Source organism: Homalodisca vitripennis, chromosome 6, assembly GCF_021130785.1.
Source record: "Homalodisca vitripennis isolate AUS2020 chromosome 6, UT_GWSS_2.1, whole genome shotgun sequence".
Classification (NCBI taxonomy): domain Eukaryota; kingdom Metazoa; phylum Arthropoda; class Insecta; order Hemiptera; family Cicadellidae; genus Homalodisca; species Homalodisca vitripennis.
Genome location: NC_060212.1, coordinates 116416547 through 116433509, shown reverse-complemented (window position 1 = coordinate 116433509; position 16963 = coordinate 116416547). Strand labels below are relative to the sequence as shown.

At 33.4% G+C, this 16963-nt stretch overlaps 1 protein-coding gene across 3 annotated transcripts in view; it reads left to right on the top strand.

Annotated features, from left to right (window-relative positions):
* The window catches only part of LOC124364779 (GATOR complex protein WDR59), a 59086-nt gene that overhangs the window by 2441 nt on the left and 39682 nt on the right, over positions 1–16963 (top strand). For all 3 annotated transcript variants that reach the window (XM_046820522.1, XM_046820520.1, XM_046820521.1), the window contains exons 2-10: positions 958–1058; positions 3393–3442; positions 3546–3681; positions 7058–7262; positions 8847–8980; positions 9068–9217; positions 10715–10874; positions 11847–11926; positions 13948–14017. In XM_046820522.1, the coding sequence (XP_046676478.1) occupies positions 1005–1058; positions 3393–3442; positions 3546–3681; positions 7058–7262; positions 8847–8980; positions 9068–9217; positions 10715–10874; positions 11847–11926; positions 13948–14017 (1039 nt within the window). In that variant the 5' untranslated portion in view covers positions 958–1004. The remainder of the gene's footprint in view (positions 1–957; positions 1059–3392; positions 3443–3545; positions 3682–7057; positions 7263–8846; positions 8981–9067; positions 9218–10714; positions 10875–11846; positions 11927–13947; positions 14018–16963) is intronic.

Sequence of the window (16963 nt, the reverse complement as noted above, 5' to 3'; positions counted from 1 at the left end):
GGTTAGTGATGTGCCGCTACTGGACATCCATAAGGTTGCCCAGATTGAAGTGGCACATCGGTTTTTGCTGTGCCCAGTGGTGGGTTCAACTGGTAGGTATAAACCAGCCAGAAGTGATCCCTGCTGGGTAGACTGGGTACTTAGACAAACTTGGTAAGAATATTTGAATACACTTTACATTATACATATTTACGTCCGTTATAATTCAGTCTGCAGAGTGTTGTCCCAGTGTGATTTTGTTTACTTATATGTAAGTATCGCATATACAAATACCCCCCCATCTGGTCATCCTACATACGCAGCTATGATTAAATATAATATTTAGCTGATGCTATTCACACCTTCCTTACTTATAAACATAATATTAATTTGTTGCTCAAATGTAATTCAGTAAAAATTTCAATATATATAAAGAAATTTTATTCATATTAATTATGAATGTATACTATTTTGTTAGCTTTCATTGTTTCGATTTAACTTTCTAATTTCATGTATGACACCAACAATAATTTTCCATCCAACCTTCAAAAACTTGAATAACTTTCACTTTTGTTTATTTATCTCATGAAGTTTTTTTAGATAAGTAATATTCTCATTTTAAATCCCATCGGACATTTTTTATTCACTCTTCTCTTCCCCTTTTGCTTTTCCAAAGTTTCAAAAAGGCTACTAAGGCGTGGGTCCTGTCTCTAAATAAGTTTGTCACAAACTAGCTTAAAATATGACTAGGGTTAATGAAAAATTGAAAGTGGTGTATGTGACTTTGCAGCTGAGCTTTATAATGACGATTTTATCAAAAAAAATTCCTATAGTGAGTAATAGGTATCTTGGCATTGAAACTGTATCAAATTGTATGTGAAACCATACACTAGGCTATAAATTGTTTTTAATTATATAACACTATTTTGATTCTTAAAAGAATAGTGAGTTTTATTAGGAAACATTTTTCTTTTCTAGGTATTTACTAAAATCATCTTGCGTAACTGATTGGATCCTGAATCACCATGGCCACTCGGTGGAGCAGTGAATTCATCATTGCCGAGCACAGAGATTTACAGGTGACTCAAGCCCATTGTGGTGTTAGTTTCTTTATTTTGTATAATTACAATCAACCGAAGGTTATTAACAAATAACTAAAAAGAAATGTCTTTTTTTCTAAATTAAAATAGATCTGCAACTTCAATTTTACAAGACAAGACATATGGGTAAAGTTGGATTTTTATTAAAATCCTAATGAATTAAATTATTTTTTTTATAGAGAATTTCAAACTTTATAATTGATTGTAACTGTTTAAAACTGAGGTATCAGTTGCATCAAAGTATTAATCCTTCCCATAGCGATGACTCCACATGTGCATGAGGATAAATCTCACTATTAGATGTTATGCTTCGATCGCAAACTGTAGTTCATAAAACTGTTGATAAAATGTGTTAGGGTGTTTACTGAACATTAGATAATTGTGTTGTATTTGTAGTTCTTGGCTGCCTGTAATTGATCCGAAACTGGTTGTCATATAACCAAATGCCATATTGTGCTGTACTATGGCACGTTTGACGGCCTTTTCAAAATACGATTTGATTTTCTGTTATCAGTGAATTGGAAAGTTACATGTTTTGCTTTCTTCTACATTTATTTGTAAAAAATATTTTGTAAAAGTCTTTAAAAAAATTAGGTTTAGTGTTTTTACTTCCTATAACTTCAGAAATCTTAATTAAAATATAACTGTAAATTAGCAATAACTTTTTATAGCTAACTGCACACTAGGAAATTCATATCAAGCGCTCTAAGGGTTAATATAAGAAACCTATTCTTTTGCAGGATGAACAACTTTAAAAAAATGTAAACATCTTTTTGTAAAATTGATTGATTTTTTATGGTGAATTATTAACTGAAACATGAAGGTTTTGATTTTGTAATTCAAATTATTAGTACAATTGTGCTCGTAGGCTACTTGTGACTCTTTTTAAATGTGTTTATATGAAAATGACCATGTCTCTCTATTATTTGTCAGATGTGTTCATTCTTACATGAACAGAGGTTATCATACATTTAAAGTGTGAAAAAATTCCTTTCCTTGGTCCAGCTACTTACCTTATGTTCTTCATGTGACCTATTCCTTGAACTAAAGTCTCAAAGGCCTTGCGCACCGACTGATGTTAGATTGACTGTAGATTGTTTACATAAATATTGGCTGAACAGCAGTATCAACCAAAATAAATTTGTTACTGCAGGGCCTTGAAGATTAATAATAACAGATATATTGTAATAGTTATATTTGATTGATGACTATTGCTTTCAGAGCTTACACAAGCTGTGTATGTTCCACAGTCAAATACTAGACACTGTGCCACTTTGTTGGCCAAGGTTAATCAGCTGTTGGCCACATTTAAGACTATGCTTTTAACTTTAGAATGAAGTTTAAAAACTGCATTATAGATACAAACTTGTCTGAAATTCGTAAATGTTTCACTTCAGAAACTTAATTTTAGTGTCTAAATGCTAGTAAATAGTTAGAAAAAATACTATTATCTGTTAATGTTAATGTTTTGTAATTTATATTCAACTGAGAGAGAGGTCACCGGTGCTCGGGGTGTTGTAAAAATTTGCAAATGCGATTAGCAAAAACCATTGAATATCTTATCATTATTTAGCTGTTAGTATGCTTACTATGAAACAAGGAATAGGCTAAATATTGTTACAAAAAGATGCGTTTACTCTAGCACTCAAAACAGCTTTGTATATCAGGGCATTAAGTTATTTAATTTATTTCTAGTGAAGTCAAAGGCATGTCCCTAAACAGATTTAAAACCACTATTAAGTTATGGTTAACTGAAAAATGCTTGTATACTGTAAGTGAGTGCTTTGAGTACTGATGTATAACCTGGTTCTTGTCATTTGTAATCACTGTATTTTATAAATTTTAAGTTAATTTTACATATGTACCACTAAATTGTGATTTCAAATTAGGCCTAGGCCTATTCCATAAAATATTCAGTGTTTTGACAATGTCTTGTAAAATGAAAAAAACTTCGACTCTTAACTATAGTAAAGATACATTTATTTAAAGGGATGACGAATTTTTAAATGTATTTATAGTTAATAATTATAGGCTAGCGTGGATTGTTGCTATCATGTAATTGATGATGTACACTTTGTGTTAAATAATATATAAATTATAAATATAAATTTTAAATTTTTTATAAAAAAAAAATAATTATATATTCTACTTTTTTGTTTTATAAGTTATGTTTTATTAAAAAAGGATGTTCTTTGGCTTAAGAATGGATATATCGTATGAATGCCTGTCTTTGTTTATATATATTGTTGTCAGATGTAAGTGCCAGATATATTTCAAAACATTAAATTGCAACCATCTTATTTCTTTGTTTAGGCGAGTGCCATGGCTGTGGATTGGTCGGGAGATTATGTTCTTCTTGCTGGGTAAGTTTTTCGTTGTTCAGCGTATAAAGACATTTTGTTGGCCCTGATTTGTTTGTTTGACTGTGACTGTTGGAGTATTGAATTTTGTAAATATTTGTTTTAGGAGAAGGTTTTTAGGGTTGAAGAAACTTGACGATCCCTCCGATGTGTTGAGAAAATTTGCCAGACAGAGCAAGTACGATGTGGGTAGTGCAGAGTGGAGCCCAAATGCCAACGAAAGGGACGTTTGTGCAATATCTGTGAGTGAAGGAAACACTGTATTTAAGTCTGACACTAATTTTTTTAATTTTCAGGGGCAGGGACGTATATGTTTAACCAGGAGTTGGCGTGTTTATCTTTCAAATCCTAGGTTTATATTATATAGTAATCCACCTGGCCCTGACACGGTCAATTCAGAAAATATTTCTACTCTTTATAACTCGCTACTGAAAACGCTTTTTGGTGTAGGCTATGTAATCAGTCGGAGGTGACGGCTTGAATCATTGTGGATTGTGAGAGGTGGTTAGGAGAAAAACCTTATTGGGAATCTCACAGCCATGTTTTTGATGTCATCACTAAGCATAAGCTTTTGGAACTTGTTGAAGGTACAAGGGTAGGCATGCCCTACTAGCGGAACTGGAGTATGCAATAAGCTTAGGTAGATGTGTTAGAAACTAAGAGTGCTTTATACCTCTTTCTTAAATCTAATCCAAACCGCTGGCCCTGGTATTTCTCCAAACAATTGTAGCTTTTAAAAATATAACTCTTATAAAGAAATAACGGTACTTTGGGATTATACCGACCACACCCCAGACATGAATCGTTTATTTAACATTTTGCTTCTACTGATTACTAGATTAGCGTAGAAGACTATTTCGTCAGTATAAAACAGGAATTGTCTTATCGCAAACCCCTCCCCATCCTCAGACAGAGGTCAAAGTCGAGCGTCTAGTAGATAACGTGATTGCAGAGCCTCGCCGCCCCGTTCAGCTGGTGCATCGCTTTGTTGTACTTTCGTGTTTTACCTCTACATTTCTCCAAACACAAAAATTTAACAAAAACAAACATTTACCAAACTAAACTCTTTATTAAAAAAACACTCAAAACTTGTTTTTATTCTTGATCACATTCCGCCACACAAAATGCGAGTGCCTCCGGCCATCAGCGCGGGCTTCGACAGCACCTTCGGTGCTGCCCCGCGCTGATGTCGACGAAAGAAAAACATCCCTCGAGATAGTACCTATCAGTAAAATATCAAATTCTAGAGGGGCTAATCAGAAATATAAATTGAATTGAAATGGAAAGGCAATTATGTACCGTGCAAATCACGTGATGCCGCGCGGCCTGCCGTAATCAGGATTCTCGAGAAAGATAAGATAACAGCGACAACAATACCGATCACAATACCTGGAAATGCTTGTAAGTTTGTAATTTTGTAATTGAAGAGTTGTTTTTTCGTTCTATTCATGTTTGTTTCTATAAATTTCTATTTTTGTGTTCTTCATACTGGTGTGGTCGGTATAATCCCAAAGTACCGAAATAACACTTGTTGTTTACCACTTTCACTTAAGTCTAGTAATTCAGAAAGTTTATTTTTAGCAAGTATTGAACTATGCCTCCATCAAGAACTTGTCCAACGTAATACCATGACACATAGTTAACAACAACTAATAGTCGCTGAAAGCCTCAGATCATCAAATAACATAGCAGAGTGTTTGTGAAGATATAAAAAACCAACTACTCTTCAAACAAACAAACAAAATTCATGAAACTAGTAGTAAACTTACCTTTGTCATTGAAATTCTTCGACCTATAAGTTGAGTAATCATTGACATTTCTAAAGTAGTAAAAATCAAACTCTGCAGTAAAAAAATGAAATATTAATGTAATTATGAAACTGTTAGAACAGTGTACTTAATGAAAATATTTTAAATTTAAATGTTATGTTATAAATTGTGAGGAGTGATAATTTAAAATTAAACATAAAAATCAGACATCAAAGACCTGTAAAAATGTTATTGGTCAAAACTAAAAAGCAAAATATAATGTTTAATGAAAAACGTTTAAAGTCGATTCCATATAATTTTTATGTTGGAATCAAATTTCAAGAAACATGTATATTAGAGCATTAAGTCCAAAGCTATGTATTACATGGATATTTTTCCTTATAGCATTCCTTACAATAATTTTGTTTAATGTGTTACAATGTTATTTTGTCAAAGACTGTCAGTGTTATTTACTTTTATAATGTTCATAGGTAATTAATCAAGACAATAAATCTTGACCTTTACTGTGTTGTTTTGCATCATGTCAAACAGGCTCTGTAATAGAAATTCATCTAAAACCTTGAAATAAAGTAAAAAGACTTGCCCTACCATGTGTGAAAAGTTTTGGTAATTTAGAAAAATTGCAATTTTTAAATAATAATAACCATTTTTTCAGTTATGTGGGTCTGTAGATGTTTTCTTTGAAAACAAAAGGTCTCACAATTAAGAATTACAAAAAAGTTGGATTGTTTAGTTAAAAATCAGTAAGGAGAGTATTCTATAAGCAAAGAGTATCTATAATATGTCTCTGCAGCATATTCCGCCTCATTACTCTATCTAACGTTTTAAAGGACTCCCAAAATAGCATTATCTGAAACCCTGATGTGTTGCATAGAGGAAAATTTCCAGTAGTACATTATTTCTGAGTTAAGCAAATTTGAAAATTCCAATCTCTGCATCCTATGCTATCTGCTGCTCGAGGATAGATTTCGCATTTCCTACAAAAGGGACATCACTCGGTAGCATGAACAACAACATGTTCACTACAATCCATGAGATGAGTGATAATCATTGGACGAAAACAAGGTCTTTGCAACATACTGGGTCTCTTGCTCCTTATTATGTCTTAAAGACTTCCTACAGGAGCTTCACCTGGAACTGAGTCATGAACAGGGAATTTTCCCATAGCACATCTCAGATAACCTATTTGAAAAATTCCAATTTCTACTCTCGTTCTTGTCCCTTTGCTATTGGTCGGATTCCAAATTGCCTCCATCACAGACGTCATCCCAAAACCAAACCAGAAAAATTATGTTTCCTAGCATTACTAAAGTTAGAGGTTAGTTTATTTTTTTTTAATAAAATCACATCTATTCTATTTAGTTTATCTGGATTTTCCATTAGTTTTGGTATGTGGGACTTTGAAAACGATTTCCTGGTTGTGTACTGTTCCACTCCTTAAAACATTATGGGGACCACACAACAACCCTTTTTCATTTAAAAAAGGGACTTAAAACTTGGTTCTGTATTTGCAGATCAATGTGTAGACAAACAAAAAAGAAACAGATAAGATTGTGTAACCACCTTCTTGTTTTTGGTTGGTATTTCTTGGTTTTTGACCATAGTAGGTCTCTGCGATTTATTTTACCAACATTTTTGTGAAAGAATTTGAGCGCCAAGCTTTAACAAAATTAAATGTTTGGTAGACATATGTAGATGATTTCTGTCATTGTTGTTCATCATAGAGGCACTATGCTAAAATAAATATTTACCCACATGAAAAGCATGTTGTCCTCCATTCAACTAAGTATAAATTTTAGTTTTTTGTTTTACTGAAGATAGTGTGAAATATTTAGTGTTAATGTTGTAGAGCAACCAAAGAGTGGAAGTGTACCGACTGGGTAACGGGGATCTAACACAAGTTCACCTGTTGAATGCGCACACCAGAGTTGTGACAGACCTCAACTGGCACAGATTCAGTCCGGATATAATCGCCAGCTGTTCTATTGACACTTACACGAACATTTGGGACTTGAGAGATCCTCGAAAACCAGTCATCTCCCTTTCATCTGTTGGTCAGTATAGTGATACATGGTAACTTTCAGTTGAGGAGAAGAATGATCAGTAATCTCTAATCAAAATAGATCTAAATACAGTAGAGTCCCGTTAATCCGACCTAATTGGGACCGAGCCCTATTCGGATTATGTGATTGTTCGGATTAGCCAGAATTACAGAAAAATACGGTTTTAAACTTGAGAATGGGTCTATTTTGTTATAAAATTATCAACATTGTTTATTAAAACATGTTTTCTGACTGTTGCATTGTATTTCTTGACAAATAAACGTGTTTGCGAATACTAAACACATTTACCGTATTTAGTGTGGGAGTTCTATTGTTAAGCAATGTGAGTCATCCAATAAACTCTCTTCAATGCGACAGAAGACAATAACTGAACTTATGTCTTTTAACAATTAATATTGTACAGTAATATCAGTACTGTACGTCCAATTTTTGTTTGATTTCACTTCTTAATACAGTAATTTAACTCATACTTAACCTATAAGTTTCAATTTGGTACTGTATTTAACTTCATTATTTATGTACTGTACCGTACACAATTTGTCTTAATAAAATACTGTATGTCTATTTAATTAAAGTTTTCTTTGTTTATGTACGAAATGATGCACCCATTTTTATTTTTTTATGTAATTAGTTCCTACAACTGTTCATTATTTATTGTTATAAATAATTTCTCCTGGACCTGTTCGGATTAACCGACGTTCGGATTACACGTGTTCGGATTAGCGGGACTCCACTGTACAAATATATGTAGAATAGAAAACCATAAATACATATTTCTTAAGTCTAATAAAAATACCTAATTATGTGTTTAATACCATATTAGGCATGCAAAACATCAGGAGGCAGAAAAATTGGTCATTACAGTATGGGTATACAAACATTCCATACTATTAACAATAATAAGAGAAACTTTAGAGAGAATTAAGAAAGAAAGTGCAGAGTTTAATTTAATAACTTCAGTGTAGCATCAAATTGTCAAACAGCTGGCAGCCTGTGATAAAGAAGCCTTGTTGAAAGTTGTTTGATCATATTAGTTTCAGCCAATCTTGATACAGCTACACCCCTCTCAACTCACCTGCATAAGCAGATGTTATTATTGGATATTTCAGTTTAATTGTGACATTTATTATAGTGTGACTTAATTTTTTTCCACTTGTGTTTTGCTAAAGTAAGAACAATTGGCAGAAAGCTATTATTTTTAACTTAGTCTTAATTAAAATTGTTTGAATTTAATAAAAATATTTGATAATTCAGATCAGATTTGTATTAAATGGACTCACTTTGTTGGTTCCTATAACCAAAATCTATTTTTATACTTATAATTTCAGAAAAATTTTAATTTCATGAATGATTTAGTATAGGCTTTTATTGTACTTTATCAAGGACTAATTAATAATTTAGATTTTTATGGTGAGTAATTTTAAAATTTTGTAGGTATTTCAGGATTGTTATTAGTTTTTACCATTATAAGTAATTGTTTTTTTATGATTTTACCAATTTAAATACATTTAACATGTACAAATAAATTAAGTTTAATTGAAATAGTAGCCTAATTATTCAAAATTCATATTGCAGCGGGAGCCAACCAAGTACGCTGGAACCGTCTCTCTCGGTATCTGCTAGCAACTGCGCACAACGGAGACATTCGGCTTTGGGACCAAAGGAAAGGAACAGCACCTGTACAGTACATTACCGCTCACTTGGCCAACGTAAGTATTGTACCACACCAGTGATGTAACATCTGTGACTGTATATCTTTTCGTGTGTGAATTGAATTAAACTGTGATTTGACGCAGATTCACTGTTTGGACTGGAGTCAGTCACATGAGAACCATCTGGCCACATCCAGCCAGGACGGGACCGTTAAGTTTTTTGACACTACTAATCCTCGAAAAGCAGAAAACATCATCTCAGCGACCGCCCCCGTTTGGAGAGCTCGGTACACTGTGAGTAGACCGTAATATTGTGAAAAGTATTAGGCAGCTAAACAAGATAAGAACGTTTCGATGGTGTGGTATACCTCAAAGTTCCTTTATATATTAAACAAAGTATTAGTACATCAGGCCACATGTCGCATAACAAGCTTCGCTGAAATTGCATGGAAAATTTCAAGTCTAAAGCTATTTCATTTTTTGAAATGTCCTATAGACGTACATATAAAAAAAAAAACTAATTGTTATTTATTTAGGGAGTTATTTATTTTATTGAGTATTCTGACAGTTATACGAGTATTGAACACAAGGTTTAATTGATGAACTCGTGCTTAGATTCTCTTGTTTTTATTATATGATAAGATTCATAAAATTTTTCAGTTCTGACATATAACTTTCAATGAAATTGTTGTTTATTGTGATATTAGTTTAGGTTTACAGTTGTTATGTGACTCTGCCTGTTGCATCTTATGTTTAATGCCAATAAAGAATGTCTATTTCTATCACTGTTTGGACTGGAGTCAGTCACATGAGAACCATCTGGCCACATCCAGCCAGGACGGGACCGTTAAGTTTTTTGACACTACAAGAAAGAACCAATCAAGAGGCTCAAGAATCAACTAACCATATGGCTGCAAGAAAATCCATACTACACAGAAAAAGAATTTTTTAACACCTGAACCTGTTTTTAAAACACTTTGTATTGACACAATGTACTGTTCTCTACGAATATGTCATTAAAAGAATATTGTCTATTGTCTATTGTCTATTGTCTATTTGATTTCGTTCTATAGCAGTCAATGTTTGGCTCTTTAGTTCAGTGTTCGATCTGGCCTCTAATTGGCAACTGCCTTATATGTGGCAGTTAGGCCGCTCGCGTACCGGCACTGCTGTATATACGGCAGTAAGCAGACGTTCCGGAAATCGATTATTATTTGTGTCTTTTCGATGTTTATCAATCGAAGGCAGGATAATCGAGTTATCAATTAAGGTATATTATTACTCAATAAATCAAACTTTATTCCTCTTTGTATGGTTAGAAGAAACGTCTTGTGCAAGCAACTGTTTTGACTATGACCAGCTGACTGGGCCGACTGTCTTATTAGTTACGTCTGCTGTTGTGTTTTGGTGTCTAACTAATTGATTTATTTTTAGTTTGTATTTTGTTTTGGTTATAAGTAATATGGCTGATGAAGTCACACTTAATTTTAGGAACAAATCGAGTGATTTGAGAGAACTATTAGCTGATTTGGAACCGGCATCCTTATCAGGCTTGTTTAAGGTTACATTTTTTGTAAATAAAAAAAACTATAACAACAATAATAAGCAAGCATTATTATTCCTTTAGTTTTCCTGAAAGTAATGATACATAATAAGTCGTATATAGGTTGATCAAGTTCCCTCAGATTTAAGTTAAACACACTTTCAAGATACAAAAAGTTGTTGAAAATCTTGAAATACAATTTCCTATGACATTGTTTATTTGAAATTCTGTTTATTTTGCTTACTCAGCCATTTGGAGAAGGACTAATAATGGTGGTGGTTCCTCCGATGAGACGAGGAGAGAACAGTCTTCTTTTGTGGAACCTCAGTAACCCGAGCACTCCGGTCCACACTTTCGTCGGACACACTGATACTGTGCTGGAGTTTGAGTGGAGGAGGCACAAAGAAGGTGATTATTAGTATTTTATATCAAAGACATTCAGTTTTTAAAGTTAATGATTGTGCATTTTTCCTTAAATACTGTTTTTATTTCAATAACTTAGGGCAAGAGTTGTAATAATCCTACCACTGCACACTCTTGGTTTGTTTCTCTCACCTATCAAGTAGTGAAGTTTCATATTTAAGTTGTAGAACCTTCATATTTGAAGATAATTTTATCGAGATGCCATTTTGTGGTGGAATAGTAAATGAGCAACTTCTCCTAGAAAATGTATTTTAATCACTATTTAACATCTTTAATTACAACTAACAAATTCTCTTAGAAGTCTTTTTTTCTATTTAAAAAAAAATTGATGCTATTTAAAATATAAAAAATTATATCAACACTTTTCTTACCACATAAACTCTAACTAGTGACGTGAAAAGGTGACAAAATTTAATTATTTCAAACAAGTAAAATAACACAGTGATTTCAAACTATCAACATTGAATTATTAATAATTATCTTATCTACAACAATTACATTTAAGTTTTATGGAATTAACTACTTAGTGGCACAACAGCATGGAACTTCAACTTTGTATTGAGATTGTAATTTTAATTTAGAACTTCATCAATATTATTTAAAAAATCATTGACAAATGTGCAACGATACTACATGAAGCTTCTATGTTTGTTGTATCAAGACAGTTATTGAGAAATATATACGACCAACAAGAGTCAAAGTCAAAATATCTTTATTACATTATCATCAAGATAAGTATAGTGTCATATTAATAAGACATTAAAAGATCTTAAAGTTAAAGAGTGTAAGGATGGCTTGAATTGTTTTTAGTTAGTGCTGTAATTTAAATATTTTGTTACAGTTTACATATTTGCTGTCCTAAAAAATAAAGTTTTCTGTTTAATTTTTCTTATTTAATATTCAGTTATGTGAAACTCTGACAAGATTATCATTAATTACTCATTATCCTGCTTTTAGATTCATCAGATTACCAGCTTATTACTTGGTCAAAGGATCAAACTCTTCGAATTTGGCAGATAGAACCGTTCTTACAAAAGGTAAGAATATTTTTCTCATCTGTAAGTATTCTATGCTTACAGTTTTTTGATTTAAATGCAACAGAAATTTGAGATCTTGCATTGAGGAACTTATTTTTCATGACTTACGTTGCTTGGTTTTTCTTTGTTAGAACTGTAGATATACTGTACACCACAATGCGTGTTAGGACAGGACCACATTATTTTCAATCTAACATGTGGAGAAACTTGAATCTCTCCTGTCTAAATATGTCAGTGATAGCACATGTATGGGTTGAAAAAATATTACACACTATATTTAGTTGTATTTAAACTATTCTTCTGTTTTGTCTGTATCTATCTCAAACACAAGATATTTCAGGTTAGGGCAGTAGGCTTTACGTCCATCCCACAGCAAACAACTTTTATATAATATATATAAATATATGTTGGTTAAAAAATAACCAAGTGTTTTAGTCAAACAACAGTCATAATGAGTGACACTAATCCATTTAAAGACAAAATAATTTATTGGTTTAGATATGTGGATGATATATTATGTCTTTTCAATGGAGATGAGAACCAGGCAGAACACTTTTTAACATTTCTCAATTCTATATCACCAACAATTAAGTTTTCTAAAGAAATCCAAAAAGTCAAAATTAACTTTCTTGATATAAGTATTTCTAATCTTAATGGAAATCACTCATTTGAAATTTATAGAAAAACAACCCAAACAGATCTTCTAATACCATCATCCTCTAACCATCCTTGGAAATACAAATTAGCAGCATTTCACTCAATGGTAAACAGAATGTTAAATATACCAATGAGTGATGAAAATAAAAATAAAGAAATAAAAATAATAAAATACCTAGCTGTCAAAAATGGATATCAACCCCAAATTGTAGACAAAATGATTAAAAAGAAAACAAGAAAAATTAATAAAACCAACAAAATACTACCTAATCATAATACTACAGAAATTCAGAAATATATATGTGTACCATTCAATACTAAATTAAACAAAGCTGTTCGAAAAACCTTTCAAAATTCAAAATTCTCCATCAGTCACCAAACAAGAAATAATACATTTAAACTTATTGAAAACAAAGTGAACCAAAATGATGACAAACAGGAATTATACAAACAATCTGGAGTATACAAAATTAACTGTAGTGACTGTGAAAGCTATTATATTGGGCAAACTGGAATAAATTTTAATAAAAGGTTTAAAGAACACATACAAGCTTTAAAAACAAATAACATGTCTACAATAAAATCAAATTTTGCTGAACATTTATTGGAGACTGACCATAACAACACAAATATTGAAAAGAACATGGAAATTTTAGATATCGAAAGGAAAGGAGAGAAATTAAACACAAAAGAAGAATTACATATTTATCTAAATTATAATAAAGATCCTCATAACATTTTAAATAGTAATCTGAAAAATAAGACAAATCCAATTTTTGAAAAAATTAAAATATTAAATACAGATTACTAATAAGAAAATTACAACTGTGTCATTTAAATTTAACATATGTTTAAAAGGTCCACATGTGTATATCTAATTATTTATTATTTATTTAGAGGTTAATGTACACTGATGATGGTTAAAAACCAAGCACGTGTATGTAATAAAAAGTTTTAATTTAAAGGGTTTTAGTTATTTTCATTACATTAATAGTTGTAAATTATATACAGAAGCATTGCAACACCAATTATATGTTCAAATGTTATCATTTATAAAACCCTGTATTAGGTTTAGTTCTCAAAATTATTAGAAAGATTGATTCTTTGTGATTGTTTTGGTAGAGCACAAATGAAAGTTCTGTTGTGTTGTACATTTAAAAAAATGTATGAATTTCAGTATGATTGAATGTTGGGATTTTACTCATAACATATGTATATGTATCTGGATGTTGTAATTAATTACTAGAGATCAGGATCATGTAACATGTTACTGATTGCTTGTATCACTAAGCAGTGGCAAATATCTGAACAATCCTGTTACCTTCACAATCATTCTATTATGAAACAAAGAATTCTGATTGCAGTTATGTGGACATGATCCAGATGGTGACACTTCTGCAGCTATTGATATTTTGGCTAGTGCTTCAGCTCTAGGTAAGCTTAACTCTATTACAATAGCTAGATGAACATTTCATAATTTACTATTACTGTACAAAAAATGTTTGTAAGCGTACCCATTTGTATTATTGTATTATGTACAATAACATTGTCTGGAAACAAAGCTTCAATGAGTTTTTTCTGGTAAATACAGTAAAAATGCAAAGGAACTTTGTTTAATTATTGGCGTCCCATAAATTTCTGGGCGAATGTATATCGCATTATTGGTCAGGTAAAGACAATCACATTTCACCATATTAACACTGGTCTCCTGAGCTTAGTTTCCCATCTGTCTGTATGTATGTGTGTGTTTAAAAAAAAATAAAATTAATATCATAAAAATTAAAAATTACACCCTATGAAATTTTGGTCAGATTTTAATTGTAAGAAGGTTAGTTACAACAAAAAATACTATATATTATATTTAATACTTTCAAAATATAGGGGATTAGATCTTTAAAATTTTTAATACCTTAAACATCACCAATTTTAGTCAAGAATACAATTTTTTTAAAGTAAATACAGTAGAAAGTCAAGGGAACCTTTTTTTAATGCAGGGTGTTTCGTAACTATATGTATAAAGGTATATAATATCAAATTTGTTGTAAATATTTACAAAGTCATCTTATGTAATAGAATTATTATTATGGGATACTAAATGAATAAAGTTGTATACAAAGGATTTCCCAATGAGATTACATTTCGTAGTTGGGTCTAAAACGACATTATATCCTCTAAAGTAATATCCAACAGAATTTTCAAACGATCTCTTCACTCTTGGATTGCTGGATGCTGACAGTTCTACTCTGTCAGAGAAGAGACTGTCAGAAGCTGACATGTAGTTATCCTCTTCATCCTCCCAGACTGGATTGGCTCAGAGTTAACTGTATTGCTTGTGTAGAGAGTGAAAGAGAGGGAGATCTACTGCTGGATACTGGCAGTACTACAATGTCATAGGAGACCCTGTCAGAAGCTGACATGCAGTTATCCTCTTCATCCTCCCAGACTGAATTGGCTCAGAGTTAACTGTATTGCTTGTGTAGAGAGTGAAAGAGAGGGAGATCTACTGCTGGATACTGGCAGTACTACAATGTCATAGGAGACCCTGTCAGAAGCTGACATGCAGTTATCCTCTTCATCCTCCCAGACTGAATTGGCTCAGAGTTAACTGTATTGCTTGTGTAGAGAGTGAAAGAGAGGGAGAGCTACTGCTGGATACTGGCAGTACTACAATGTCATGAGACTCTGTCAGAAGCTGACATGGAGTTATCCTCTTCATCCTCCCAGACTGGATTGGCTCAGAGTTAACTGTATTGCTTGTGTAGAGAGTGAAGGAGAGGGAGATCTACTGCTGGATACTGGCAGTACTACAATGTCATAGGAGACCCTGTCAGAAGCTGACATGCAGTTATCCTCTTCATCCTCCCAGACTGAATTGGCTCAGAGTTAACTGTATTGCTTGTGTAGAGAGTGAAAGAGAGGGAGATCTACTGCTGGGTACTGGCAGTACTACAATGTCATAGGAGACCCTGTCAGAAGCTGACATGGAGTTATCCTCTTCATCCTCCCAGACTGGATTGGCTCAGAGTTAACTGTATTGCTTGTGTAGAGAGTGAAGGAGAGGGAGATCTACTGCTGGATACTGGCAGTACTACAATGTCATAGGAGACCCTGTCAGAAGCTGACATGCAGTTATCCTCTTCATCCTCCCAGACTGAATTGGCTCAGAGTTAACTGTATTGCTTGTGTAGAGAGTGAAGGAGAGGGAGATCTACTGCTGGATACTGGCAGTACTACAATGTCATAGGAGACCCTGTCAGAAGCTGACATGCAGTTATCCTCTTCATCCTCCCAGACTGAATAGGCTCAGAGTTAACTGTATTGCTTGTGTAGAGAGTGAAAGAGAGGGAGATCTACTGCTGGATACTGGCAGTACTACAATGTCATAGGAGACCCTGTCAGAAGCTGACATGCAGTTATCCTCTTCATCCTCCCAGACTGAATTGGCTCAGAGTTAACTGTATTGCTTGTGTAGAGAGTGAAAGAGAGGGAGATCTACTGCTGGATACTGGCAGTACTACAATGTCATGAGACCCTGTCAGAAGCTGACATGCAGTTATCCTCTTCATCCTCTCAGACTGGATTGGCTCAGAGTTAACTGTATTGCTTGTGTAGAGAGTGAAGGAGAGGGAGATCTACTGCTGGATACTGGCAGTACTACAATGTCATAGGAGACCCTGTCAGAAGCTGACATGCAGTTATCCTCTTCATCCTCCCAGACTGAATTGGCTCAGAGTTAACTGTATTGCTTGTGTAGAGAGTGAAAGAGAGGGAGATCTACTGCTGGGTACTGGCAGTACTACAATGTCATAGGAGACCCTGTCAGAAGCTGACATGGAGTTATCCTCTTCATCCTCCCAGACTGGATTGGCTCAGAGTAAACTGTATTGCTTGTGTAGAGAGTGAAGGAGAGGGAGATCTACTGCTGGATACTGGCAGTACTACAATGTCATAGGAGACCCTGTCAGAAGCTGACATGCAGTTATCCTCTTCATCCTCCCAGACTGAATTGGCTTAGAGTTAACTGTATTGCTTGTGTAGAGAGTGAAAGAGAGGGAGATCTACTGCTGGGTACTGGCAGTACTACAATGTCATAGGAGACCCTGTCAGAAGCTGACATGGAGTTATCCTCTTCATCCTCCCAGACTGGATTGGCTCAGAGTTAACTGTATTGCTTGTGTAGAGAGTGAAGGAGAGGGAGATCTACTGCTGGATACTGGCAGTACTACAATGTCATAGGAGACCCTGTCAGAAGCTGACATGCAGTTATCCTCTTCATCCTCCCAGACTGAATTGGCTCAGAGTTAACTGTATTGCTTGTGTAGAGAGTGAAAGAGAGGGAGATCTACTGCTGGATACTGGCAGTACTACAATGTCATAGGA